Source organism: Sphaeramia orbicularis, chromosome 12 (assembly GCF_902148855.1).
Source record: "Sphaeramia orbicularis chromosome 12, fSphaOr1.1, whole genome shotgun sequence".
NCBI lineage: Eukaryota > Metazoa > Chordata > Actinopteri > Kurtiformes > Apogonidae > Sphaeramia > Sphaeramia orbicularis.
The window spans coordinates 22,481,134-22,507,280 of record NC_043968.1 but is presented as its reverse complement, the minus strand read 5'-3'; the positions used below and the strand labels follow the sequence as shown (position 1 = coordinate 22,507,280).

At 38.4% G+C, this 26,147-nt stretch overlaps 1 protein-coding gene across 2 annotated transcripts; it reads left to right on the top strand.

Moving 5' to 3' along the window:
- Positions 1–280: 280 nt before the first annotated feature.
- On the top strand, positions 281–24,977 carry mkln1 (muskelin 1, intracellular mediator containing kelch motifs). Of its 2 annotated transcripts, none has more exons than XM_030148774.1 (18): positions 281–401; positions 1,423–1,492; positions 4,170–4,312; positions 5,384–5,472; positions 5,571–5,680; positions 6,827–7,019; positions 7,145–7,222; positions 7,496–7,561; positions 9,889–10,001; positions 10,369–10,581; positions 12,906–13,127; positions 13,220–13,349; positions 16,505–16,652; positions 17,296–17,410; positions 18,760–18,899; positions 20,062–20,164; positions 20,601–20,655; positions 23,669–24,977. In XM_030148774.1, exons 1-18 carry the CDS (start codon positions 322–324, stop codon positions 23,788–23,790), a joined length of 2,190 nt encoding a protein of 729 aa, XP_030004634.1. In that variant the 5' UTR covers positions 281–321; the 3' UTR covers positions 23,791–24,977. The 2 variants fall into 2 exon arrangements, with proteins under 2 accessions (XP_030004634.1, XP_030004633.1); XM_030148773.1 differs by having other exon boundaries at positions 7,145–7,261.
- Positions 24,978–26,147: the final 1,170 nt, after the last annotated feature.

Below are 26,147 nucleotides of genomic sequence, written 5' to 3'. Positions count from 1 at the left end.
TCGACAGATTCATATGTAGGATAAAATGTTAGTGTGTCTACTGTAGTTCATCAATACACAAATGCTGAGCTTCTATAATAACTAAAAAAAAAAAAAAAAAAAAAGCAATGTTTTCAAAGGTAAGTTTCTACCCATTTTTTAATTAAGCGCTTTTTTTCATTCAAACATCTTTATATACTCGACATTGTAAAGTAAAGTTGTATTATACAGAATTACAACTTGCTCCAGACAAACCCAAATGGGTGTACTGTCTCTTTAAGAGCTGTCAGTACTCCGCTACATTCTGCTAGCCTCCCGCTGCTTGTTATTTTCTGCAACAAGATGGCTGTCGTTCCCGAAAGCAGGGTCCTTACTTTCAGCGTTTTTAAATGGAGCTCGTACTCCTCTACTTATTTACCTGAGTGAGTATTGCACGCAGTATCCGCCTGAACTATTGCACTTGGTTTTGTAGTAACAGGTGGTCTTTTACCGCCTCGGTGCAGCTGTGTTTCCTAATTTGGCCTGGTTGGCCTAGCTCGTCTGCGATCCCAGCCAGCTACTGTTAGCTTTATCAATAGCGAGAGGAGCGTTTGATTTTGTAGCCGGCGCTGCATGGTTCACAGGATGCTCTGATTTGATTCAAGTGGTTTTTGAAAATGTCATCACTGGAATTGAGGAGGGATGTAACAATTTGTCAAATGTATATTTAATTGAAGCATATAATTAATTGACAGTGGTGTAACTGGCATTCGGTCTGTTGTAATGTAGTATCTCCCTGTTTACCTCAACGACACAGTACCTTATCTCTGTTTCTTCTCTAAACAGTTAATTGGACGTAGAGTATTTGCTTTTAAATATTAATAAGTAGTTGAATTCGGTAAATTTCAATCAAGTTAACTTTTTCTCTCCTCAAATCGATTCACCAATGTTCTTTCCGGTACATTGTTGTGTAAAAAACGAACGTCCACAGTGGCTAACTTAAAGCCAAAGAGGGTACTAGCTACTGTTATCTAACCAAAGAGCTCTGCCTTAGCTACAGTGGCTTATCAGCTTGTTTACTGACTGCTTTAAACACGTGTTATGAAACGAACGGTCACACACAATGACTCAATTCCCTCACCCTTAGTGTTCACAAGTGAAATGAATACATTTATAAGTAAAACTGTGTGAGAGCATTCGCCTGTTGCTGTATGAGCAGTCCACATACAGTTTAGCTGAAGCTAACGATACCTAGCTAAAAACATTAGCTATGCTACAGCGTCAGTAAATTACTAGTGTCATTGTACCAGCTGAGACAGTCTGGCCGTCATATTGCTTTAATAATTAATCTGTAGAATATTCACGTACTCATATTTTGTTTGTGATTGCCGTTTGATATACATAGCGGTATGTTTTGACAGGATCACATTACACAGGTATTAATTATTTTTGTGTGTTTGCTAGGAACATCTTGGTGGACAAACCCAATGATCAGTCTTCCAGGTGGTCTTCTGAGAGCAACTACCCTCCACAGGTAAGTCCACTGCTCTTCAGACAACCTGTTCTCACTATACCAGCTGCAGGTTGGGATCACAGTGAGGAGTCTGCCATAATTGCTGGCTGTGCCTTGGTTTGTACAATAAAATTATCTGGAGGCTAGAGCATTTAGACAGTATCATAAAAGGTGTAGTGTCATTCGTGTAAACAGTAGTTGTACAGTATGACAGTCCTCCGTGCAAGTATCCATATGCATAACTTTGATAGTACACACTTCTTCATCACATGTATGCAGACCCTCACAATTGGGCAGAAGAAGATGATGATGATGATGATGATGAAGGTTGCACCACACATTTGTATTTGTAATCATTATGTGGAAAATAGAGTTCAGGATGAATACAGTACTCATTGACATCAGATTCTAAGGAGGATCCGTTGGTGCATTCTTACTAAAAGTTATATCTGTGTTGTAGCAACTTAAGATGTGGCTTATGGAACATCATCATATCTTGTAGTTCTTCAGACACAACAGTATGTAACCTTTTGAGTTTATTTTATGTGTATTATTCAGACACGACAAGACACATGCTCACGTGAGGGAGTGATCCTCTGGATGCTTATTTATTTTAATTGATGACATGTTTTATTGATGATTTAATGGCTACTACTTAATTCCTTGGAGTACTTTCCATGAAATGAAAGTTTTTCGTTCAAAAATGTAAACAAATGATCCACTTATTTTGAGTCTTTGAGTACCTAGAAAAGTGCTATATGAAACTGATATTATTATTATTATATTATATTATCTTATTATTATTTTGTTTTTGATGTACCCATGAAGAGCAGCCTAGTTTTTGTTTTTGACTGAACTGACATGCATATGAAAGTAGTTTATAGTGGTATATGGAAGTGGTATTTTATTTGTTTATTTTTTCCTATGTTAGACTGTCAGAATTCAATTGTTAAAGCAGTGATATTCAGACAGTTTATTTTCATGCAATGTTTGCTTGTGTCTTACAAAAAAAAAATGTTTTGGAACTTGAATGAAATGATTTCTCTTTTCTTTTGGGCTTTGAAAACTTTTCCATTTGCTTTAAAACCAAATGTCACCACACCAGTGCTGTGGGTTTGGCTCTATAACTAAATCCTGCAACTAGATGTCTGTGAGATAGGCACTGTCAGGTAGCTATCTGAAGTCAGTATGTTTTTTTCTCATTGTGTCTCCTGAACTCAGTGACTGACTATAACAGCATCGTGGCAGCGGAGGTTGAGGTTGAATCTGAAAGATAGTGTTGTATGGCAGAAGGAAATGAAACCCTTCAAAACAATGGTTAACCACTCACCAGTTGACTTGAACACACAAGTAACAACATTTTCACAATGTTTACATAAAATCAAACAGTAGTGAGGCATAGTAGGGCTATACAGGGACAAGATTAGTCAAACATTATGTAAATCACAAGTGGCTCAAGCTACTGTTAAGTTTGTAATTCAGTTTTGTTCTGATTGAAGAGATGTCTTTGAAAGAGCTGTTGTCTTTGAAAGTGTCAAACATAGTTCTCTGAAGGAATCTAATAGGCCTTGACTGAATCCGAGTTCGGGGCTGCATGGTTTGGTCAAAAAAAGTAATTGCATGATCTGTTTTCTTGTTCAGTAACGAAACCGTACAGATGAATGTTTCTGATGCAAATTAATTGTCTTGCCACACTCTGTAGTTTGGATATGTACATGTAGACATTAGCTCATCCCTGCATGTAGTACACTTATTCATGCAATTAAATAACAGCATTTTTTGGTTGCATAAACAACAATGTAAATGCTGACTTTGTGAATGCAAGTGCATGGATGTGTAACATTTCACTTACTGGTAGCCAGAAGTTAGAGCTTACTTAGGGAAGGTACTTGCATGTAAAATCAGTGTCTTTCACAATGAAAGAATGCATGGAAACAGCTCACATCTCAAAGGGAAACTCCCATTGTGTGTTTCATTTATATCAAATGGTACAGTAATACAATAGCTTTGTAGCCTTCTTCACATCATGTCACTGCCCAGACATGAAAATCAGATGGCTTGTTGTCACCGGTGGATTAATAGGAGTCAGTGCTCTATTACAGGCAAGTGTCTGTAAAGGCTGTCCTTGAACTTAAAGTATGAGTCACTGCAAGAGCTTGATTAGGGGATCAGACTATATTTTTGCATAATGATTCATTATGAACCAGCTCTCATCTAGACAGAAGCGCCAGAAGTCATTAGAGCTGCTTTGACAAAGATGTTGAGCATGTGAATTGATCAGATGCATTGAATACTGATAGAGCAGGACCAGATTTTATTTGTGGGTGTCAACAGTCCTGCTGTTTAAACAGTGCACCTCATTTCCATTGACACCTTTAGTCAGTGTTGTTCTGTGGTTTCCTCTCACCCTGGCCTGTTGACCACTGCAGATTTGTCATTAGTTGTCCCAGCTTGTTGAAGCAGCAGTGACATGTGGATGTGGCTCATAGATTGTATTGAAGCCACTTACCTGAAGTAGTGGATTGACCCTGCTGCAGACATTTAGATAATGAGCAAATCTTTTTACAGTGGTTGACCTGCGACAAGCAGGCAATCTCTCCTCAGTCCTCCACACACAGACATACTAATAGCATCATTTTTCTCTTCTGCTCTCTCTGTTTCATGTTTTTGCTGTCCTTCTGCTACTCTGTTACTTTAGTTCTTAATCTTGAAATTGGAAAGGCCGGCAATTGTCCAGAGTATTACCTTCGGAAAGTATGAGAAGACTCATGTCTGCAACCTGAAGAAATTTAAAGTGTTCGGTGGGATGAGCGAAGAGAACATGACAGAGCTTTTGTCCAGGTGAGATGTAGCTGCTGACAGCTTGTGTGTATGAAGTAGCACTGCAGGATTTGGTGAAAAAGTAATGTAGTGATGATTATTATGATTGCAATAAATATGTTATCATGAGTTTCCTTCCTTGATTATCATGGAAAAAAAATATCACTGATTATTTTCCAACTTAAACATAAAAACTTCATGTAAGACAAGAAACAAAAGAGCAACTTCTATTTTGCATGTTTTATACAGTGCCTTTCTCTTCTCAGTGTCACAGAATCCAAAATATCAATGAATGGAGGTTATAGTTCATCTGGTCATTGACAACCATTTCATTAAATCCAAATACTGTAAAATCATGTATAATCATGTAAAATTTCTTGTGACCCTACACAGGATGATAAACAGACGTGCACATCTTTATTTAATTAAGACATGTTTTCATTGAATCACAGCCTTTTGTGTCATGTAATTACACAGACTGACCCTGCAGTTTAATAAATCCTGCAGCACAGATTGAATACACAGTGAATACAAGGAACTTCTTAGTTTTTCTTGAATCTTTTAAAAATTTTGGAAATGACACACTACAGATCTGTGTTTTGTTTTTCTGCTTTACAAAAGACAAAACCTCAAGCATTATTAGTGAACATTTGTAATGCAGTTTTAGGACTATGAACATTTTTGCATTGCTGTTTTTTGGTTGCATTTTGTTTACTAAAATATTGTTGGATTGAAAACGTTCGTTAGTAAATTAAAGCACAGTGAACGTATGTATTCCAGTACTTCCTCAGAATATTTCATGCTTAAAATGTAAGAAAAAATATATATACCAGGTGTACTTTCAATTGTTAAAAAAAAAAAAACATGATAAGCACTCAGCGTAGGAAACATTTTCACTTATCCTCTTTCTCTATGTAACTAGACAGCCTGTTTGTTAAAGATGAGGACAAATGGCAGCTGCTACAGTGACAAATTAAGTTTGCTTAATATAAAAAATTTTACCAGCATATGGATACAGTTGGCACCTCAGCTTGGTAATACACTATGTGAGACATTTTAATGTCCTATATTTTCTTTTCTCCCCTTTTCTAGTGGCCTTAAGAATGACTACAACAAGGAAACGTTCACCTTAAAGCACAAGATTGATGAGCAGATGTTTCCCTGCAGATTTGTCAAAATAGGTAAGAACTTGTTTACAATGACAAATGACTGATTTGTGGTGTTTACGTCTCTGTTTGGATGCCTTTTATTTATTGTATTTGTTCCTTTTATTCCGCAGTGCCTCTGATGTCTTGGGGTCCTAGTTTTAACTTCAGCATCTGGTACATTGAGCTGCATGGTATTGAAGACCCTGATGTGGTTCAGCCCTGCCTTAACTGGTACAGCAAGGTAAAAACTGGCTGCCTGAAGAGTTCATTGAATGTGTCATTAGGTGGATTAATCAGGTGGGAGGAGAACTTCACTTCTACAACAAATACCTCTGATGCGTTCACTCAGACAAATGTGGTAAAGACTGAGGCAAGGATTTGATCACAGCTCCAGTTTGTTTCTGCTGCTCTTTGCACAGTGTAAATATGGAATTTATTAGCTTCACACTGGTAGCTTATATTCACACAGTGTAAAATGAACCCCACATCTCACATTACAGATGTTTTCATTAACTTGTCATCCAGTTTTTTTTTTGTTTTTTTTTTTTAATGTTAGTATCTTTTCACTCCCTTTGTTCGTGATGAACTTAGTATGAACTCCTCCAGTATTCTCAGCTGATCATTAGGCTACACTTTCCAGAGCAAGAAAAGTAAACATCAAAGCTTGTTATGGCAGTAACTAATCATTATTTTGATTCCAGATTAATCTGCCAATTACTGTGATGAGTAATTAATCCACCCACAATGATGTAAATAAATTCCTTTATAATTTAGCAGCAACCCAGAATACAAAGATATTCAGCCTAAATGTGATAAAGAAAAGCATCAAATTGTCATATGTGAGAACTGCAATGTTCAGAATGTAGGGAATTTTATTGGAAAAAGATAAATGAGTTATTGATTACCAAAATTATTGCAAATAACACATGAAACAAAGAGTCTCATGGAGTCAGTGAAAGAGTGCCAGCAGGCCTATGACTGTTCTTTAAAATATTGATTACCCTACAGGACCTCTTTTCAGCTGTAATCCCCTGAATATTAAGGTTGTTCTTGAAAAAAACAACCATCGTATTTTATTAAGTTTTATCAGTGTTTCTTATGAATACAAATCCAGTTTATGAGGAGTTTAGTCAGTAATCGTATAATTGTTCTCAATATGTTAACAGTTCGACTGCCTGGATTCATGTTCACCTGAGATGTAATATATTAGAAGTATATATCTGAAGAAGTAATTGTGTGCAGTGAGCTAATTTATAACATATGCTGACTAAATATATATGTATTTTTCGACTTCATCATAATAACAGGCCTGTTGTGTCTGGCTGTGGTTTTATGTTTTGTGCTGATTTGAGCCTTTGTCTGTTTCCTCACCATCGTGTTTTTGCAGTATAGAGAACAGGAAGCCATTCGCCTTTGCCTCAAACATTTTCGGCAACACAACTACACAGAGGCCTTCGAGTCACTGCAGAAGAAGACTCGGATAGCGCTGGAGCACCCCATGCTCACTCACCTGCATGACCGGCTGGTGCTCCAAGGAGATTTTGATGCCTGTGAGGAACTCATCGATAAAGCTGTGAGAGGTATCGTACTAAGCAAAATGCAATCTCATCCTGTTTAAAATGGGAGGTTTATACAAGGATTTGAGCTTTTCTTCCTTGTTCTAATGGTAGTTTCACCGTATCCCATCCACTTTTCTCCTGGTCAGATGGCTTGTTTAACCAGTATATCAGCCAGCAGGAGTACAAGCCCAGGTGGAGTCAGATCATCCCGAAATGCAACAAAGGTACAAGCGCCCAAGAAATCAACCGAGACGACATGAACAGTGAGACCAACTATTTATGCGGGAAATCCTCCCTTACTCATACATTTTCGTACAGTGTATAAGCTCTGTGGCCTTGTAGCTAAAATGAAGCCGCCTCCCTTCTTGTTTGTTGCTTCCCTTTTCCCTCCATTTCACCCGTTCCATGTTGTCCTCTCTTTCTCTTTCCACTTTTCTCTGCATCATCCCCCATCTCCACACTCATCCCCTCTTTCGTCCTCCCTCTCCTTTTTGCAGGTGACGGTGACGACAACAGGCCAGGCATGAGGGGAGGACATCAAATGGTCATTGACGTCCAGACTGGTGAGACCCATGCAACCAGTGTTATGACTCTGCTGTTTTACTGACACTATGACTCACATCCTCCCACACAGACTCAGAACACGACGCTCTATTGCCGTTTAATCAAATTAACCCTCCCGCCCACGTCCTCTCCGCCTTCAGCCTTTTTCCTCCAAAACAAAACTGTCCTGAGGGCCTTTCTCTTCTGTAGCACATAAATCAGAGCTTTTGTTTTGACAGAGACACACAACTATTGTTTTTTTTATTTTCTGTATCTGGTGAGGTTGGCAGTGTACTTTCCCGCCGGCCATCCGAAAGACAAAAGCCTGTATTGTATGAGTGTGAGAGTGATGCAGTGTCTGCAGCTTGTGTCGGAGCGGAGAGAAGGTATTGCATCCCTATGGTCTGTGTCTCAGGCCGTACACACTGGCGCCAGTGTCTTTGGAAAACTGTAGTAGAAGGAGATACAAAAATTAGACCACCTTCTATTTGACCTCCTTGCAAGTTAATCTTTTTAGTTTTAATATCCCGTCTTTTGTTGATGCTTTTACTTTTGCTCCCGATCCCATTTAAACTGTCAGTAATGCATTTCTTTTTGGACTCAGGGTTAGATATGAGAGACGTATGTCTTATGTTAAAATTTTTAAACTTCTGCAATATATTTTGTATAATGTAAAAAGTGATTAGAATAAAACTTTCCTGTAATTAGCCACTTAGACTGACTGTTGCTCAGGTCTGACAGTGCACAACTAAATTAAAGTTCTAAATGACCTTACAAGTGAGTAACCATTCTACTTCAGTTCTCCGCACATGTTGTTTTTGGACCAGAAAGAAAACGTATTTTCATTGACCCCGGGAATAAGCCCTCTTTATATAAACATTTCACACTGCAGGATTCAGAGGGATTAAGACAGACTTCTGAAAGATACTGTACTGTATATTAGATCATCTCTTTGCACTGGTCAGTTTTTTCATGTGCTAACCTTTTTTTTTCTTTAAAGAGGGGGGATTTAAAGTTTCTAAGACTCTTGATCACTTCAGTTAATCTGTCTTTAACTTGTAAAAATAGATTTTTGAGGAGCTGATTTTTGTATAGAGACAGTAATTATTTGCCTTGACTCCATGCAGAAACAGTAAAAGAGTCTGGTTTAGACCAGCTGTAAATGTAAAGTATCATGAGATAACTTTTGTTGCGATGTGACACTATATAAATAAATTAGATTTTTTTTTTAAAACTCTGCCTTTTCAGGGTATTTCCTGTCCCATCCCAGCCTATCAGTACAGTCCTCTTTAATCTAATTTTAAAAATGCACTAAATACATTTTTATATAACATATTTTGCTCATGTAAATCTATTAGGAATCATTTAATTCCTTGAATACTTTACAACTCACTTGCTGTTTTGGGATTTTAGCTGTAATTGCACAAATTATTTCCTCCTACACAAGTCTCTGATACAGTCACAACTTCCCACAACTCCCATCTGCTTGAGCCACAGTGGTCTGTATCTGACCCAGACAGTGATGTTTCCACAGCAGACAAGAGTAAGCTTGTGCTGTAAAGAAGCTTCTCTTTTGCCCTTTGTTGAAGCATTTTATTTGTAATTAATAGCACAGTGAGGGCTTTATTGGACTGGGACTTTTTTTTTTTCACCAAGTGTCAACAGGTGCAACACACCTTTTAAAAGTGACTTTTTTCCGACCATTGTTGGACACAGGACGTGATAATTGAAAATATCACTGTCAGCTGTATGACTTCAGTGCAAAGCTATTTTATCTGTAAACAGCTGACGACTTTGTAGTTGTGTTATGTCAACAAAATGAGGTAAGAATCTAATAAATCAAAAAACTGGATCATGTGTTCACTCATGGACGGTATGAAAGGGTTCTGATCAGAGGCCAAAAAGGAACTGGGACATGTCACAGAAATCCAGTCCAGTAATCCCTGTCAGCTAAGTATATGCAGGCAATCTGGCATCATTAGCTTCGTTACTGACTAACAACCTAAAGCTCTTTGTAAAAACCTCAACTGTTTACATTCATCTTTACCATGATGTGCATATGTGTTTACATTGTGTACTTAAAGTTTGTGTGTGTTCTGCATGTTGGATCTTACCGTATGAAGCACCTTGTGTTTTAAAAACATATTCATAAAAAGTGTCTCACTGTAAATCCACTTAACCCAAGACTTTAAGGGTTTGTAACCACATAACCTTAATCTGTTTGTTCACTCAGTCAATAAGAAGAGCAGACGGTTTTATGTGTTACTGTTGATGTTTTTCAAAACCTCTGAAGAGAGGAGCTTTACAATCAAGTACATGAAGTTTTCCTACTGCTTTTGTCTTGCAGAGACTGTGTACCTATTTGGGGGCTGGGATGGCACACAGGACCTGGCAGACTTTTGGGCTTACAGCGTTCAGGAGAACCAGTGGGCCTGTATCTCAAGAGATACTGAAAAAGAGGTGAGAACAAACACATAGATTTACATTTTGTGTCAATGGAAAGAGGTGTAAAAGTGTTTGCTTGTTCCTGGATGATCTTTTCACTTTTGAGCACTGTTAATAAATATGTATTTTTTAAATATTGTGTTAAGGAAACCAGGCAAACACAATAGTCTTTCACTCACACTACAATCTGTTTTCATTTAATAACGACAACTTTTAGTCACAATGAGTGCTTTGTTCTATGATTCATGGTCGATATGCTTTAGATCCTTTATATTCTATGCACTTTAACATTATTACAGCAAAAATATATATATATATATGTGTTTTATTAAGACACTAAATAAATTCAAACCTGCATGTCTGTCTCCCTATATAACATCAGAGTGGTCCAAGTGCTCGTTCTTGTCACAAGATGTGCATCGACTCCCAGCGGCGTCAGATCTACACACTGGGGCGTTATCTCGACTCCAGCGTCAGAAACAGCAAATCTCTGAAGAGCGACTTCTACCGTTATGACATAGATGCAAACACCTGGACACTACTCAGTGAGGACACGTCAGCTGACGGAGGGCCGAAGTTGGTGTTTGACCACCAGGTAAGTGGGATGCCCCTCACTTTGTCTTTCACGCTAACACAGCAGGTGTTTTTCCAGAGTTGGCATCTCTGACATAGCATCTTCCTTTGTAGGTGATCAGTCATCATAAAGCAACTCTTACAAATTTTTTGTGCTTGGCTCATAAAATACTTGAAGCCAAGGTTTAGGTCACTATCATTGAATTGGGTGCAGAAAGTAATAGAAGGACTCGGCACAGTTCCACCAGCCACAAAGTGTACACCCCCACCCACAGTCAGTCTCAGATTTACTGACATCATCTCCCGGATTTGATGTCAAGGTTCACTATTAATAGTCTTCCACAGTATAACTGTAAAGGCTGTTAAAAGACAGAAAATGGTCGTAACTGCATACTGTCAAATGTGTTGCATTTCGTCGTCTGACAAGATTTCTATGATAGATTTGGGCCCAATCCCAATTCACCCCTTAGCCCTCCCCCTTACCCCTACCCCTTGGCCTTTGCACCTGACACTACCCCTTGAAACGAAGCGGCAAGGGGTAGGGGTTGAAACATTCCCCTATGAAATGGGACAACCCTTCCAGACCTGTTACATCATCAGCAGTCATCGATGCTGCTATTAACAGATACGAAAACTTTGTTTCTGAAAGTATTCCCTATGCCGTCAGTAGCTGTAACTATCTCTATTACATGGGCTTTGGTCATCTTTTTGTGGCTATCAACTATAAACTGCAGAAATGCGATCTATAATACATTGAAACAGCATTAATTAGTCGATCAAATGATTTAGTTGTATACAAGGAAAATACGTACATTTGTGTGTTTCTTTCATCACACTTGCATCACACTTTTTTGCTGTGTTTGCCTCCATCTGGCTGATGATTCAAACACAATTATGGGAAATTTCTCCTACCCCTCTGTTCGTAGTGTGGTCCTGGTAAATCTCCATTTCCAGGGCTTTACATCCCTCCACCTTAGCCCTTCCCCTCCGTGTAATTTAGAATCGGGACAATACTACCCCTTCATGTGTATGCCCAAAATGGAGGCACTGCAAAAATCAAAATCTTTCCAAGTATTTTTTTTTTTTGCTTAATTCAAGCAAAAAAATCAGCCAATGGAACAAGTGAAAATGATCTTGGTAAGATTTCTTGAAATAAGATTTTCAAGCTCTGTTGTCTAAAAATAAGTTCTTATATCTCACTGAAAAGTTACTCTTTAGGTGATTATGTCTTATTTTAAGTGTGATGAGATATTTTGACTAGAAATGAGAAAAATACTCTTGGTAAGATTTAGATTTTTGCAGTAGGGGTGGGGGTAGGGGTAAGGGAGAGGACCAAGGCGTGAATTGGGATTCAGCCTTGAACTTACTCTTTCCGTGAGTGAGAAAATCAGAATGAAGACGCAAAGAAAGCAAAAACGTTGGAATCACTGAGTTGTTGATTCCTACCAGACTAATATTATCATAGGACTTTTGTTTGGGGAAGTATAGTAATTTAAATTGATGGCAATTCGGGGTGGATTTTTCAGTTTGCAAATTAAAACCATTGGAGATTCACGTAGGATTATGATCCTAAACATCACCACAATTATATAACAAATTACAAGAGGTCTTAAGATCATATTACTTCTGTGTGAGTAGAGCTTTGCAAACACTGTTTTGAATAATAATTAGATTCTGACGACAACAAACCAAAAGTTCACTGACCTCATTAAAAGCTGTTAAAACAGCTTCAGGATCTGTGATTATGCAAATATGGTTAATTTCAAGGTTAACTGATGACTATTAGATGATTCCTGCTCTTCCATAGTCCATTTTCAGAGCAGTGTCAGCTTCAGGTGTTCACAATGCATGGTCTGATTACATGAAGACGTCATAAACTCCAATTCGACATAAGAAGAACCCAGGGCTCTGTATACAAAGTCTGAAGGACAGATATTAAAACACACCGATGATTAAGTAGAAAGAGACCATTACACTGAGAATTACATTTGAATTTTCATTATATATTTGTGATTGTTTGCTGAAGTCGTTTTAACCTTCTTTATCCAGAACATCAGATAACTGTTCTAAGTGGATTTTCTGTGAATGTAAGATTATTGACATTCGGAAAAGTATAACATTGAATACTCATTAAACGGTCATTATACGGTCATTAAATGTAAGGATTTTACTTTTTTATGCAGGTTGCATGTAATGTAAAGTACAAATTTCCCTAGTAATGGCATACTATTCTATATAAATAGCGGAAACCAGAAGTCATCATGCTGGCTTTTGCCTCTAACCTCCGTCTGAACTTCCTGTTTGCCCTGTGTCTTTTTTCTACTTTTTCCCCTGCTTATCATGTAGATGTGCATGGACTCAGAGAAGCACATGATCTACACATTTGGTGGTCGCATCCTGACATGTAACGGCAGCGTGGAGGACAGTCGGACCTCAGAGCCTCAGTTCAGCGGACTCTATGCCTACCATTGTCAGGCTGGGACATGGAGCCTCCTGCGGGAAGACTCGTGTAACGCTGGGCCAGAAGACGTCCAGTCCCGTATTGGACACTGCATGCTGTTCCACACCGTGAGTCTGGATGTGGATACTGGGTCGAAGCCTTTTACCTTATGCCCTTATTTCTTTTTTTTTTTTTAACTGTCTTTTTTTTGTGTCCACAGAGAAACCGCTGTCTCTACGTGTTTGGAGGTCAGAGGTCAAAGACGTATCTCAATGATTTCTTCAGCTATGATGTTGATGGAGATCATGTAGAGATTATATCTGATGGCACCAAGAAGGACTCGGGCATGGGTAAGATCTGGCATGGAGTTGTTTTTGATGCAGTAGGAAGTTATTTAATATGGCGTTGATTAATTTTTCAAACTTGTATCAACACCAGCACAAAAAACTGGTTTAAATTGTTCCATACAAAATAAACAGGGAAGTTTTGATGCACAGGGAAGTTGGTTTGTAAAACTTTAACTCAGCCTGCATTTCCTTGAAGAGTGTTTCCTTGTTTGGTTTTTCCTTGTTCATATTTATGGAAAACTCAGATAAAGCTTTTTAATACATAACAGCTAAATGACCATTGCTGTGGTGAGCTTTGGAAAAATTAAAAACTATATTATAGTATTTATAATAACGGTAACAATGACCTTTGGTTTGATCCAACGTCGATTGAAACTTGGTTGACTACTTTTCTCATAGACCTTGTTTGTGTGACTGTGGCATGTAGGGGTCTCGTGCTCTTTTCACCATCAGACATATGCTAAGCTTCATTTAAAAAAAAACAAAAAAACAAGTGGTGCCAGGCACAACAAACCCCACCCCTCACATGTATTGTAGCATATTTTGGCATCGATTCAGCTGATGTCGTCATGTTTATGCGTGTGGTGATGTCAGCATATCAATTGCCTCTATATATGTGACAAGTTTGAAGTAAATTGAAACAACAATGATGTTTTTATAGACGTGAAATTTCACCCATTACAAGTAAATGAGGAAAAAAAAAAGATTTAAAAAAATTCATCGAAAATTTGAACTTTGACGTATTGTTCCCAAAATGTAATCAGATCTGTTCTTGGTCACTGGCAATTTACAAACCCAGTTTGGTATGAATTCAACCAATAGTTTTGCTGCTAGAGTGTTAACAAACAAACAAACCGAAACAAAAACAATACCCCTTGCCTCCCCTTCAAGGGGCGGGGTAAAAAGAAAATAAAAAAATCACAAATCCAAACTAAACTTATATACATCAGGGTTAAAAGTCATTATTGGTTTTTAACATCATGGTTTCAGTTTTAAAATTGATCAAAATATAAAATCAGAAACTAATTGAAGTTTTAAGTCCCCCCTTAGTTTATTGTGGGGGAATTTAATTATACAGTCTTATACATTTTTTTAAGTGCTTTTCTGCTCTACCTCATTTTTCACATCCTTTTGTTAATTTTCAAACCCACTGCCGACACAGTTCAAGTCACTAGGGGACACAAGTTTTCTTCCAAAGCCGGTCTGTATGGGTAAACAGGCTTTGAACTGGGGTTTTTGCCCTCTAGCCTCATCGTAATGGCACACACCTAACTGTAGGTTTTGAGGTCATCTGACATCCTGAGTTTTTAAAGCTCTGACTGATTGAGCTCGACCTTAAATACTGTATAAATGGTTCTGTGTGGTGACTGCTCACCCAGTTGGAGCCAGAGACAGAGAATGTGGACACAGCGATAACGTGATGAAGAGAGACTGAAATATTCAAATGGGTGTGCAAGTGAAACAGAGTAAGAAAGAACAGAATGTGTTCTGGCAGGAAGGAAGCAGCAAGCCCAAACAGTTCTCTCTTTCTCATAATCGGTCTCACATGCTGGTGTGTGTTCTGGCTCCGGTCAGGCTCAGCTCTGCAGCAGCAACACCATTCAGACTGCTGTTCATGAGCAGCCAGAGCCGCAGTTTAGTCCAAGTTAATTTATATTACACCTCAGCTGAGCAGATGTTGTCAGTGTTGCCCAGGGATTAACTGACTGATGATGAATCACAATTTAAAGTTTACTTGAATTATTCCAGAAACTTAATTTTGTCCTTACTGAGAAACAGTTTAACATCACGCCTGAACAGGCAGTACCTAACATGCAAGTCAAACAAAACTTACAAATACAGAACAAAAGATAGATTCTTACATTTTTATACCAATAAGCATGTCATCAACTTTATAAAACTTTTCTAACCCACTAAATTGAGGTTAAAATTGAGATAAATATTTTTTGTCATAATCAATAAGTAATTTCCTGTTGAAGTACCGGTATATTACTTGTCAGGGCCTTAAACAATAATTGAAGTAGTAAAATAAATATGACAACTATCTAAATATATGTCTATATAACATGTGATTTTTGTCTGGTTAATGCTGTAATATTTCTGATCAGTGTTTGCTGTCTTATTGTGTTTTTATGCTCGTATAGGATGAACCATTTTCATGTAATTTTTTGATAATATATCAAATGCTCTAAGAGGTGAATACTCTTCAGTATGGAGGCTGAAGGAGCTATAAACTGTCACTAAAGTTCTGTCAAATACTTTAAACTGCACTATAAATATGCACAGTGAAAAAGTGGTAGTTAAGTAAAAGAGATAAAACATTTACAGTCAACACAAACTAGTTGCTAATCCTAGTCTGTCAAACCCAACTGGTAAAGACACTGTTTACCTCAACAGCTCTAATGCTGACTTGGTTGAGTGCCATGTAGCTTATCATGAATTTCATGCTTCTTGTGCCGCTTCCTCTGCACTATTCATGGAGAGAAATGCTTTATGAAGCGCTGCACTTGGACCCATAAACCTGTTGGTTTTGTGCTGAGCTACAGTATCTATCACAGATTATGCATTTGATTTATCTGTTAGTAAACAGATTGCGGTTCTGAGTTCAGTTATCTGCTCTGGTGATCTTCAACTTTATTCACATGAAATACATATCAAACAGCAGCAGCTTTTCATGCTTGGAAATGGTTTAGACTTCACCAAACCTGCATGAATAATAAATCCTGTTTTGAAGTTTACAGCTGCTGTAATGCACCACTGTTGCAAATACGGTTTGTGTCTGATGCCCACAGCAGATCACAGACTTGCCACAATCACAGTAAAACAAGTGTGTGTCAGTATCTTTTCACTACACCGACTCAATTTGCATGCAGTTCACTCTGCCTCTGCTGGGCCTTGTTGCCATGGTGGCGTGTTGCTATGTTATCAAGTAGTTTTCTTTGATAGCCTCTAATACTGCTGCTCTCGCTGGTTTATTTTTCTATTTATTTCAGTGAAAAAAGTTCTGTTATTAATGGAGCTTGTCAACTGCTGACCTGAATAAATTCTAACATTGTCATTTTCATCTCAGCTTAGTCAGGTCAGCTGGAATAGCAAATACTATTATTTCTGAGTTGACCTCCCCATGTTTGACACTGTTGATTTATCTGCTTCTGCAGTGCCAATGACGGGCTTCACCCAAAGGGCCACTATTGACCCAGAACTCAATGAGATCCACGTCTTGTCAGGCCTCAGTAAAGACAAGGACAAACGCGAGGAGAACGTCCGCAACTCCTTCTGGATCTACGACATCGCCCGGAACAACTGGTAGGAAGCCACATGAAGTATAAACAATTTCTCTGCAGCAGAGATGTTTCTGTGATTATCACTGCAGCTACACACAGTCAGCAGTGTGACGACGGGCAGGAAACACTTTCACACACCAGCTCTTTCTAGTCACCACAACAGATAGCAGAGAGCGTACATGCAAACAAGCTCAACACTTTTGATACAAATATTTAAAAAAAAACAGGGCAACATAATTAGAGCCACCTCTTGGCCTCTGCACATAGATCTGGTAATCCCTCAGTACTCCACCAGAGATCTACCCGTTCCCACTGTGAATTTGTATACGTGTTTGTGTGTGTGTACACGCATGTATGTGCACGCATCTTCCTCTGTTTGGATCAGTGCTTGTGAAAGGAGAGCCTGTCAGTCTGCAGCCCTTACTGTTCCAGGACATTGATTTCAGCTGCTGTTCTTGTACTAAATGTCCAGTGAAATCAGTCAGTGAGACACTTCAACCATTATGTGGACGTGTGCTTGTTCCTTTCTACAAAGTCTGAGTGTCTCTGTTTGTGCATAACAAAGTTGTTGTACAGCTAAGTCCTGAGGTCCTTGGGGGGGTTCAGGAAGGGGTCCAGTTTTGGCTGATTTAAATGTCCCATTTTCTCTTTGTGCTTCTGCTTAGGTCATGTGTTTATAAGAACGACCAGGCAGTGAAAGAAAACCCGAGCAAGGCTCTGCAGGAGGAGGAGCCATGTCCACGCTTTGCACATCAGTTGGTCTATGACGAGATGCACAAAGTAACAATGTTTACCCACACACACTTATTTAGTACACTTTCCACACAATTTTCACAACAAATCATGATACTCACACACTTTTTGGAATGTGAGCTGCAGTCCAGTTTTATCAGGGTTTCATTAAACCCTGCCCTGGGGTTATATAGATATACCAGAAATTCCATCTATCCTTCTCTGTCTGTCTGAGATTTTTGTCCAGTCCATTTCTTGGACATGATTCACCTGATTTTTTTTCAAATTTCACACGTTCTTTACATATGCCCTTCTCTCAATTTTTGCATTTTTTTTTACAAAGTTTTTGGGAAGATTGAAAGTTCAGACTCAAATTTTTCTTCAAACTCTTCAGAGTTTGAAAGTGTTTTCAGAAATGTGCCATGATTTTAGTCTGAAGTAATGGTACATAGTGATACATTGTCTTCAATCTAATAAAACAGATGAATAGTCAAGTTTTGAAATGCACAAAAGTCCCAGAATAGCAATTTTCCAAAGTTCTAAGTTAAAGTACCAGGATGTCTGAATCATTTTCAGTTTGGTAGTTTTTACCTTTTGCATTGATTATATATTTTGGTTAATATTGCTTTGACAGTGCCAGTGTGTCCTGACATTATCATCTTTACGTCCTATGTTTCCCTGGAACTGACAGTGATTGGTTTATTGATGGGCCAGTCATTTTTAATTTCTTCCATTTTCATAACTTCCATAATATCCCACGTCTTCACCTTGTACATGAACTAAACCATGGTTCAGTTTGATCTAGTGTAAAGGACAGTTATTTAGTGTAATCTAGTTTATAATTATCTTTAATTTTAAATTCAGAATTAATCCCTAGGTAGGCAGGGTATCAGGAGCAGGAGGGGTAAAGGGTTGTGTGAAGGGGTGGGGGTATTTGTTAGCACCGCGTACTGTTGCACTTGCTGCTGGATTTAAGTTGCTTGTATTATTGGAGAACTAGTTTAGATGAAGGATATAACTTCGTTTTGACTGATGGCATATGGTGATGTAAAATATCATCTTAATCACTGACAAAAAATGCACAGCCCAATATACCACTGAGTAAAGACACTGCAGTGTGCTATTTATTTGTGAATGTATTTATTTAATCAGTGTGGAGGTTTTATTCTGCATCAGTTTAAAATAATGCTTGACCTGTCCTGACAATGCCAGTACCTGTTGTGTATATAATCAAACCTGAACATTAATATTGGCGATTGATTACAGTTTATTTTTCTATCTATTTTATATTTCTTATATAAAACCACTGCATATATTTTTGGTTTATAGGTTTTGTTTCATGTGTGTAAACAGAGCATTGAACATTGATAATATGTTACTTGTACGTATGTTGGCAGGTGCATTACCTGTTTGGTGGAAACCCGGGGAAGTCTTGCTCTCCAAAGATGCGTCTGGATGACTTCTGGTCCCTTAAACTGTGTCGGCCCTCTAAGGAGTACCTGCTCCGCCACTGCAGATACCTCATCAGGAAATACAGGTCTGCAACTCCACCACTGCTGTGTTACAAAAAAACTGTCGTGGTGTCCCAGAGATACTTCTGTACTGATGCTTATGTGCTTATTAAGCAGTTGTATCATCCACTAGTCACTATTTCCACTAAATATTTAGTACTTATGAAATGGTCACACAATCAAACTAATTTCAGATATAGGATGCATTGCTGCTCATTCTAGTTGTTAATGACAGTTTTCTTCTTGTCAAACGTGTCACTTTTAAGAGAAATGCTCATGATTTCATTCAGACATGAGACAACATTTATGTAAATGTTTCAGTTCCTGCTGATCATACATGATCTGATTGCATTCAGATGAGGAAGAAGGAGCACAGTTCACAATGTTATCATCAGGTGGAAGGAGTGTGTATTTGTTGACTCTGTCTGCACACTATTTTAGTTAATTTGCCGTTAAAGATTTTATCAAAGAACATCATGTGCATGATTGGGGGTCTGTTGTTTGCTTGTTGATTGCTACAGACATAACACTTCCTTCTGATTTATTTTATTCTGATAAATCACAATAATTTTAATATGTCACTCAGTACATAGAATATTTTAATAAATCCAATCCAACTTTATTTATAAAGCACTTTAAAACAACCACAGTTGACCAAAGTCCTGTACAGTTTAAAAGCACAGTAAATAAAATTAATCAAAAGCATTAAAAATGGTGCAGTTGGTGTGAAAATATAAGAAATTTAAAAAATAAAATATAAGAATTTTTTATTTATTCACGTTTTTCAACTAATTGAACAGGCTTCATGTGCAAGAGAATTACCACAAACTTCATAGAGCACAATGTGACGCATGTTTGTTTTTCCCTCCCTTTTTCTCTGCATGTTTTTTTTTTTTTTCCCTTTTGCTGATGTGGCATTTCCAAAATAAAAACAAAAGTCAGTCTTACTCTATAGGAACATCTACAGTTTGATGTAGGTACAAAGAGGAGATGAGGAGATTGATTGTTGTCTCTTTTCACAAAATCTGATTAGTTACGGAAGTTTTCCAGCTATTTCAATAGAGGATAAGATACGAACCAAGTGGTTTGTTTTTTCTTAGCTTCTGTTGCCATCTAGTGGGGAATTGTAGTAAGTGTTGCACCACGGTGTCCCAGTGATGTTGACTGTCCTTGTTTTTGGTCGACAAGGTTTGAAGAGAAAGCGCAGTCAGAACCACTGAGTGCACTTAAGTACCTGCAGAACGACCTGTCCCTGACGGTGGATCACACGGACCCAGATGAGACCAAGGAGGTAAAGGATATCTGTCATTCTTTAAGTTTTGCATTTCACTTTTCTTTTTTTTTTTTTTGCTACTTTTTAATGAACAGATAAAATAAGTGAGTTAAGAAATACAGAGTAGACAGACGAAAAGAAGTTTGGCAAGAAAACTGTTGAAGGAAAGAGAAAAAGAAACAGGATATGCAGCATTTTCACCCACTCACCAAAGACTAAACGGTAACAAAAACACTGAATATCTGTGTTGTTTTTTTTCTTTGATTTTATGTAGAAACCCCATTCGAGCCATAGCTGTATTTTCTAACTGCAGTTGTGTGATGAGAAAGTGGACTGTGTTCTCATTTGTATGCTGAGGGTTTCAGCAGCCACTGCAGCAGGCGTTTCTTCTGCTGTGGCTGTTTGTTCACCATCCACCAGCTTTTAAAACTCATATGTTTGTGTTGTGCTTCAGTTTCAGCTCCTGCCCTCGGCACTCTTCAAGTCCAGCTCTGATTTCATCCCTTTGGGTAAGAAGCTGTGGACGCCACTTGTGTACATAGTTTAATCAATGATTAAAGAAACCAATCTGATACATTTGTAGCTGTCATAATGGGATGGGTGATGGTCATTTTATTCAGTCAGTAATTATTGATTTGATAATTATTGAAATATAAGATAATATTCATTTTTCTTGGAGTCAAAATGGATTTTGTGCAATGCTGAAAAATGAAGAGAGTAATTTGTGGGAATAATAGGTAGATGTGGAATATCTACACTATATGGACAAAAGTACAAAAAATGCAATAACCAAGGCACTCTTATAATTTGAAAATGCCTTTGTTAATTATGTCACGTCTCAGTGGACCTCACTGATCCCTAACGCGTTTCAGCCTGCTGGCCTTCATCAGGGGGACAAATGAGAGGGCTTGAAGACATTTTCAAATTATAAGAGTGCCTTGGTTTTTGTATTTGGTGTGCATTGATGGTCCCTTCACCAAAGAGCACCTCTCTTACCGTTTTTCATTACTGCCTGGAGGTCCATGAAGCGTTCCTCTTTACCGTTTGTTGAAGATATGGACAAAAGTATTGGGCAACTTGCACATGACACCTACAGAATCTTCAAAGGGGTCATATTTAACTGAACCCACTTTCATTAATCTTTGGTTCATTTATTTGTGTATGTGGACCCTAATAGTTCATAAAGTTTGAATTTGAACCCTCCAGGTGCTGCAAAGCTATCTTTACATTCATGCCGGAAAAAATCGAGTGGATTTCTGCAACCCATTTTGATTCCTGCTTAATTTGTTGTGTCTATAGCTAGTTACATCACAACATTTGCACATATAAGGTCAAGACTTCCGACGAACATTTTTCCGAGTACGACATAATTGATTGTCAGCAGCAAATATGTCCAAACTTTGAGCCAATTACCTAAAATGTTCAGTTGTTGGTTGTATTAATGAACACAAGTGGCTGAACGGGACATAGAGCACGGTCAACAACCTGGAGGGGGTGGGGTGTGAAGTGGCTCATTTGCATTTAAAGGGCCAGCACTCAAAACGACCTTTCTGGTGTCATTACTCATAAATAGGGTTGACGATGGACCTGTGGAGTTGAATTAATGAAGAATTCAGACCCAAGCATAGCATTTACAGTTTATGTAGACCACAGTGAAATGTTTTAAAATGCATAATTCCATTTAAAAAGCAAAATATCACTCCTTTAACAGCATTCCTTCCGATGAATCCATGGGTATTAGTTTAGAGTTCATCCTCCTCTGCTGCTCCAACAGCTTCTACTCTTAAGATTTTGGAGTGCGTCTGTGGGAATTTTTACCTCTTCATCCAGAGGAGCATCTGTGAGGTCAGATACTAAAGTTGGATCAGAGAGTCTGGTGTGCAGCCTCTGTTCTGGTTCATCCCAGCGGTGTCGGATGGGGTTGAGGTCAGGACTCTGTGAAGGCCAGTCAGGTTCTTTTACATCAAACTTATCCAACCATGTCTTAATGGATCTTGCTTTGTGCACTTGGGCACAGTCATGCTGGAACATGACTGAACTTTTCCCCCAAAGTTTGAAGCACGGGATTGTCTAAAATGTCTGATGCATCTAGATTTCCCTTCATTAGAGCTAAGAGGCCTCAGCCAACCCCATAGCACTAACCCACTGAACTTTACAGTTGGCACAATCCACTCAGGCAGGTTACGTTTTCCTGGCATTTGCCAAACCCAGACATGTCCATCAGAGGGCCTCATAGAGAAACATGACTCATCACTCCACAGAACACCGTCCACTGGCAGCGTGTTTACACCCCTCCAGCAGACACTTGACATTGTGCTGGGTGATGCCAGGCTTTCATACAGCTGCTAGGCCATGGCCGTCCACGCTGTGAAGTTCCTGGCACTGATGTTAATGCCAGAGGTGGTTTGGAAATCTTCACTTTTTGAGCCAACAGAGGTTTGATGACTTTTCCACACTATGTACCTCAATACTCATCGACCCCACTGTGTAAATTCTCGCCATCTGGATTCTCAACACTTCCACTTTACTATAATGCTACTTGAATAACACGTGGAATGTCTGGGAGGGGAGAAACTTCACACATTCACTTGTTGCAGTGGTGCATCTTATTACATTTCATTTTATTTTTCTCATCACCAAATACATGGTATGGAGCACAAACGTAAAAACGGAAAAAAGAACGATATACATTCAACAATAACAAATTTAATTGAAAAAGAGGTAAAACATGCTTGAAGTCAGTCAGCTTCATTTTCACAAAGGCTCAAGACAGACTTCCTGGATACATGCTTAACATACTAAGAGATGTGGCCTAATACTTTAGTCTATATAGTGTATCTCCTTTTAGTCTGGCTGGTTATGTTTGACTAGAAACAAAATGAAGTTAATTCACAGTATTTAATGAACTTTAACTCATAAAATACTGAGTAGTATACAGAATATGTAAATGTACATATGAGGATGTCAAACCCAGACATGAAGGAGCTTTGGTACTTTATAACTCCTTTGTACTTTAGAAAACAGGGAGAAGAAAAGAGTTATAAAGTCAGGATCCCCAGAGTTCTATAATAATCATACTACTCATTGTTACTCTAGGCAGTTGGTGTGTGTGAAGTCTGGCATGTTGTGTAAATGTGAAGGTTAGGGGTAGAGGGAACACACAGTTCTTTCTTTCTTTTTCAGTTCCTTTCAGACTGTTTATAATTGACCACAGTTCAGATGTAATACACAGTGCATAGTAACATCAGTGAGTGTACTATCTGGTATCATTAATTGAGCTGTTTAGAGGAGAAGTTCAGTCATTTTTCTTCACTTTTGCTATTTTCAACAAATCCACTGGAAAGAACAGCTATGAATTCATCCAATAAACTGTATTGTTCATGTGTCTGAAACAAAAGGATACATAAAAATACATCAGACTTGTCCCAGTAGTTGTAAGTTTACTTCTGTGCCATATCCATTTCTGCTCTCCATCACCTTCTAGTCTTTCTCGATTTTAATGTCTCTTTTCTCCTCTTGTAGGTTTCTCTGACGTTGACCAGACGTACGCTCAGCGAACACAGCTCTTCGACACGCTCGTCAACTTCTTCCCCGACAGCATGACTCCACCCAAGGGCAACCTGGTAGACCTTATCACCCTCTAGCACCTCCCACTCACGAACTCACCACTGACTCACCCACTGGACTGACTGAACACCAACGCACATGCCCGATAGGATGAGGGAGGCAGAGAGTTATTTTTCTATTCCTGAACCTGCTTTTGGGATTAAATGTTATCTGGCACAGCCCTGCCTCTGTCACACTGACATCCTGGATCGGTAAATGTGAGGGTCGTAAACGCACACAACCAATGCTGTGTTACTTGGTTAGAAAACAAACAGCGACCCGAGGTGCGTCTTCTTTCACTATGGTATCACTTTTCTCCCCCTAAACACAAGACCCCTCTGAACTCTGCCAAATGTTGCTAATGTTTTTCAGTTTCCCCCTTTTTTCCCCTAAAAGGTTGAAGCCAAAACAAAGGAGTGCATGCATTTATAGTTATTTTTCCTGTTTTCTTTTCCCTTATGATTTATGTAGAAGTTACAGTTTGAACCCACAACCACAGGCACTTATGAACAATTTAGGCGCAAAAAACCATGAGATGATGGCCTTTAGTTCCAGGTTGCTGGTTTTTCTTTTTTCCTTTTTTTTTTTTTAAAGTAAAACAGCATGACGCCCCTTCGACCTTTTAGCTAATTTTCACAATTTTTTCATGTTAAGCTTTTATTATAATGATTTGGTTTGCTTGCTCGACACACATGCCCCTATTTATGAACTTGACAGCCGCAAAGATGCAGAAAAAGACAATTTTAATAGTATTGTAGGAACAATAGATGAACGTTTAATATATATATATATACACATATATCTATATATCTGTTTAGGTTGGTTTTGGTCATCCCCTGTGAATCTGGCTGGTAAATTTATATTTGACAACCAAACAAGGCGAAGTTTATCCTTGATAACTAATGAATTGTAACTTATAAGTGGATGAGTGGTGTACAGAATATGTAAATGTACATAGAAGGATTTTGAAGAGATGTGAAGGTGCTACAGCATCTTACTGCTACTTTATTCTCCCTCATTTTCTAAAGTCAGGGTCTACACAGCTCTATAACTTTACTACTCATTACTCCAGACAGTTAGTGTGTGGAAGTGTGAAGTTTGAGGTGTTTTTTCATGGGCTGTTTGTCCAAGTTTGTTGACAGGAGGATCCTTCAGCCTGATGGGTTAACTGCTGAAATCATCCTTGTTCCCAATAATTCCATCTAAGTAGTTTGATAAAGTAAACAGCAGAGTTCATTTCGTGTCACAGAAGTGGTTATTTAAAGGAAATTGGAAAAATTTGCCTATTTATTGTTTGATGGTCACATGATACTTGACTTACCTCGACAGGAAGAGAAATAAACTGCTGATTTGCAGGCCAGCTGCAGTAAATGTAGAGGAACCAGATAAAATGACACTAACACTAAAATGACTTTTCCAGTTTTAGTCAATCTTTCACTTCCTGCCAAAGTGTGTCGTGGGGAAACAAAAAGTTATTTATGAATTATCAGAAATTGAGGAGGACGGTGTTTGTGTAAAAGTCAGCTGAAACTTGTCAAAATGCGCACATGGAGGTCAGAGGTCAGTTTCAGCTGCAGTAAAGTAGCTCTGACGGCGTCATTCAAGATCACCTCAGAAGAACAGGACTGTTTACCTCTTCTGTCACCAAATCGTTTGAAGGATTTGCGCTTGACATTCATCGGTGCTTACTCCTCACTTTAAGTCCCGCCTTGTCCGTTTAATCATCTCTTTTGTCTTCCATGACTCTCAGACGCTAAATATAATCAATCATTAACATCCCACCAATGAAAATCTAATGTACATTGATTACATGAAAGCAATGATTGTCTCTCCTTCACTTATAACAACTGTGATGCATCCAAGCACTACGTGACTCGTCCTCCCTGGCATTTTTACTGCGACTGTTATCCAGAGTTTGTACATAATCTGTGTGTGATATACAGGATCGATAACTATTTCTATTTATGAGCCTGAAGAACCCTGAGAAAGAAAGTCAGGTCTGTTCAACTAGGGGGCAGATGAAGGAAAACAGTTGGTTTATTATGTGATTTAAGACTCGTGTTCACTTGGATAGAAAATCTGCTCATGGGTTTTACCACAACTGAGGTTCTGGAAGTAGGTTTCTCCGATGGATCTGGCCAAAGTGTGTTGTGATTGTTTCCATTTAAAGGACCAGGCTGGTGTTAAGCTTAATTGGCTTAAAAGTTTTGTTGAGTAAATGTGAAGTGCAGTTAATGGATGGAACATTTGCAGAACTGCAGGTTGCTTTTTCTATTTTGTGACAGCGAGCCACAGAGTTAAGAGTCTTTAGTTTTCATGGCATTATCCTGAGAAACTTCTAAATGCACATAAACCCTACTAAGATATATATATTCATTCATTCATTCATTCATTA

Bases quoted from the DNA above. Each gene is read 5' to 3' on its own strand.
- mkln1 (XM_030148773.1), top strand. From the start codon at position 322: ATGGCTGTCGTTCCCGAAAGCAGGGTCCTTACTTTCAGCGTTTTTAAA. The intron at 402-1,422 runs GTGAGTATTGCA...TGTGTTTGCTAG, and splicing joins TCCTCTACTTATTTACCTGA to GAACATCTTGGTGGACAAAC. The intron at 5,681-6,826 runs GTAAAAACTGGC...GTGTTTTTGCAG, and splicing joins GCCTTAACTGGTACAGCAAG to TATAGAGAACAGGAAGCCAT.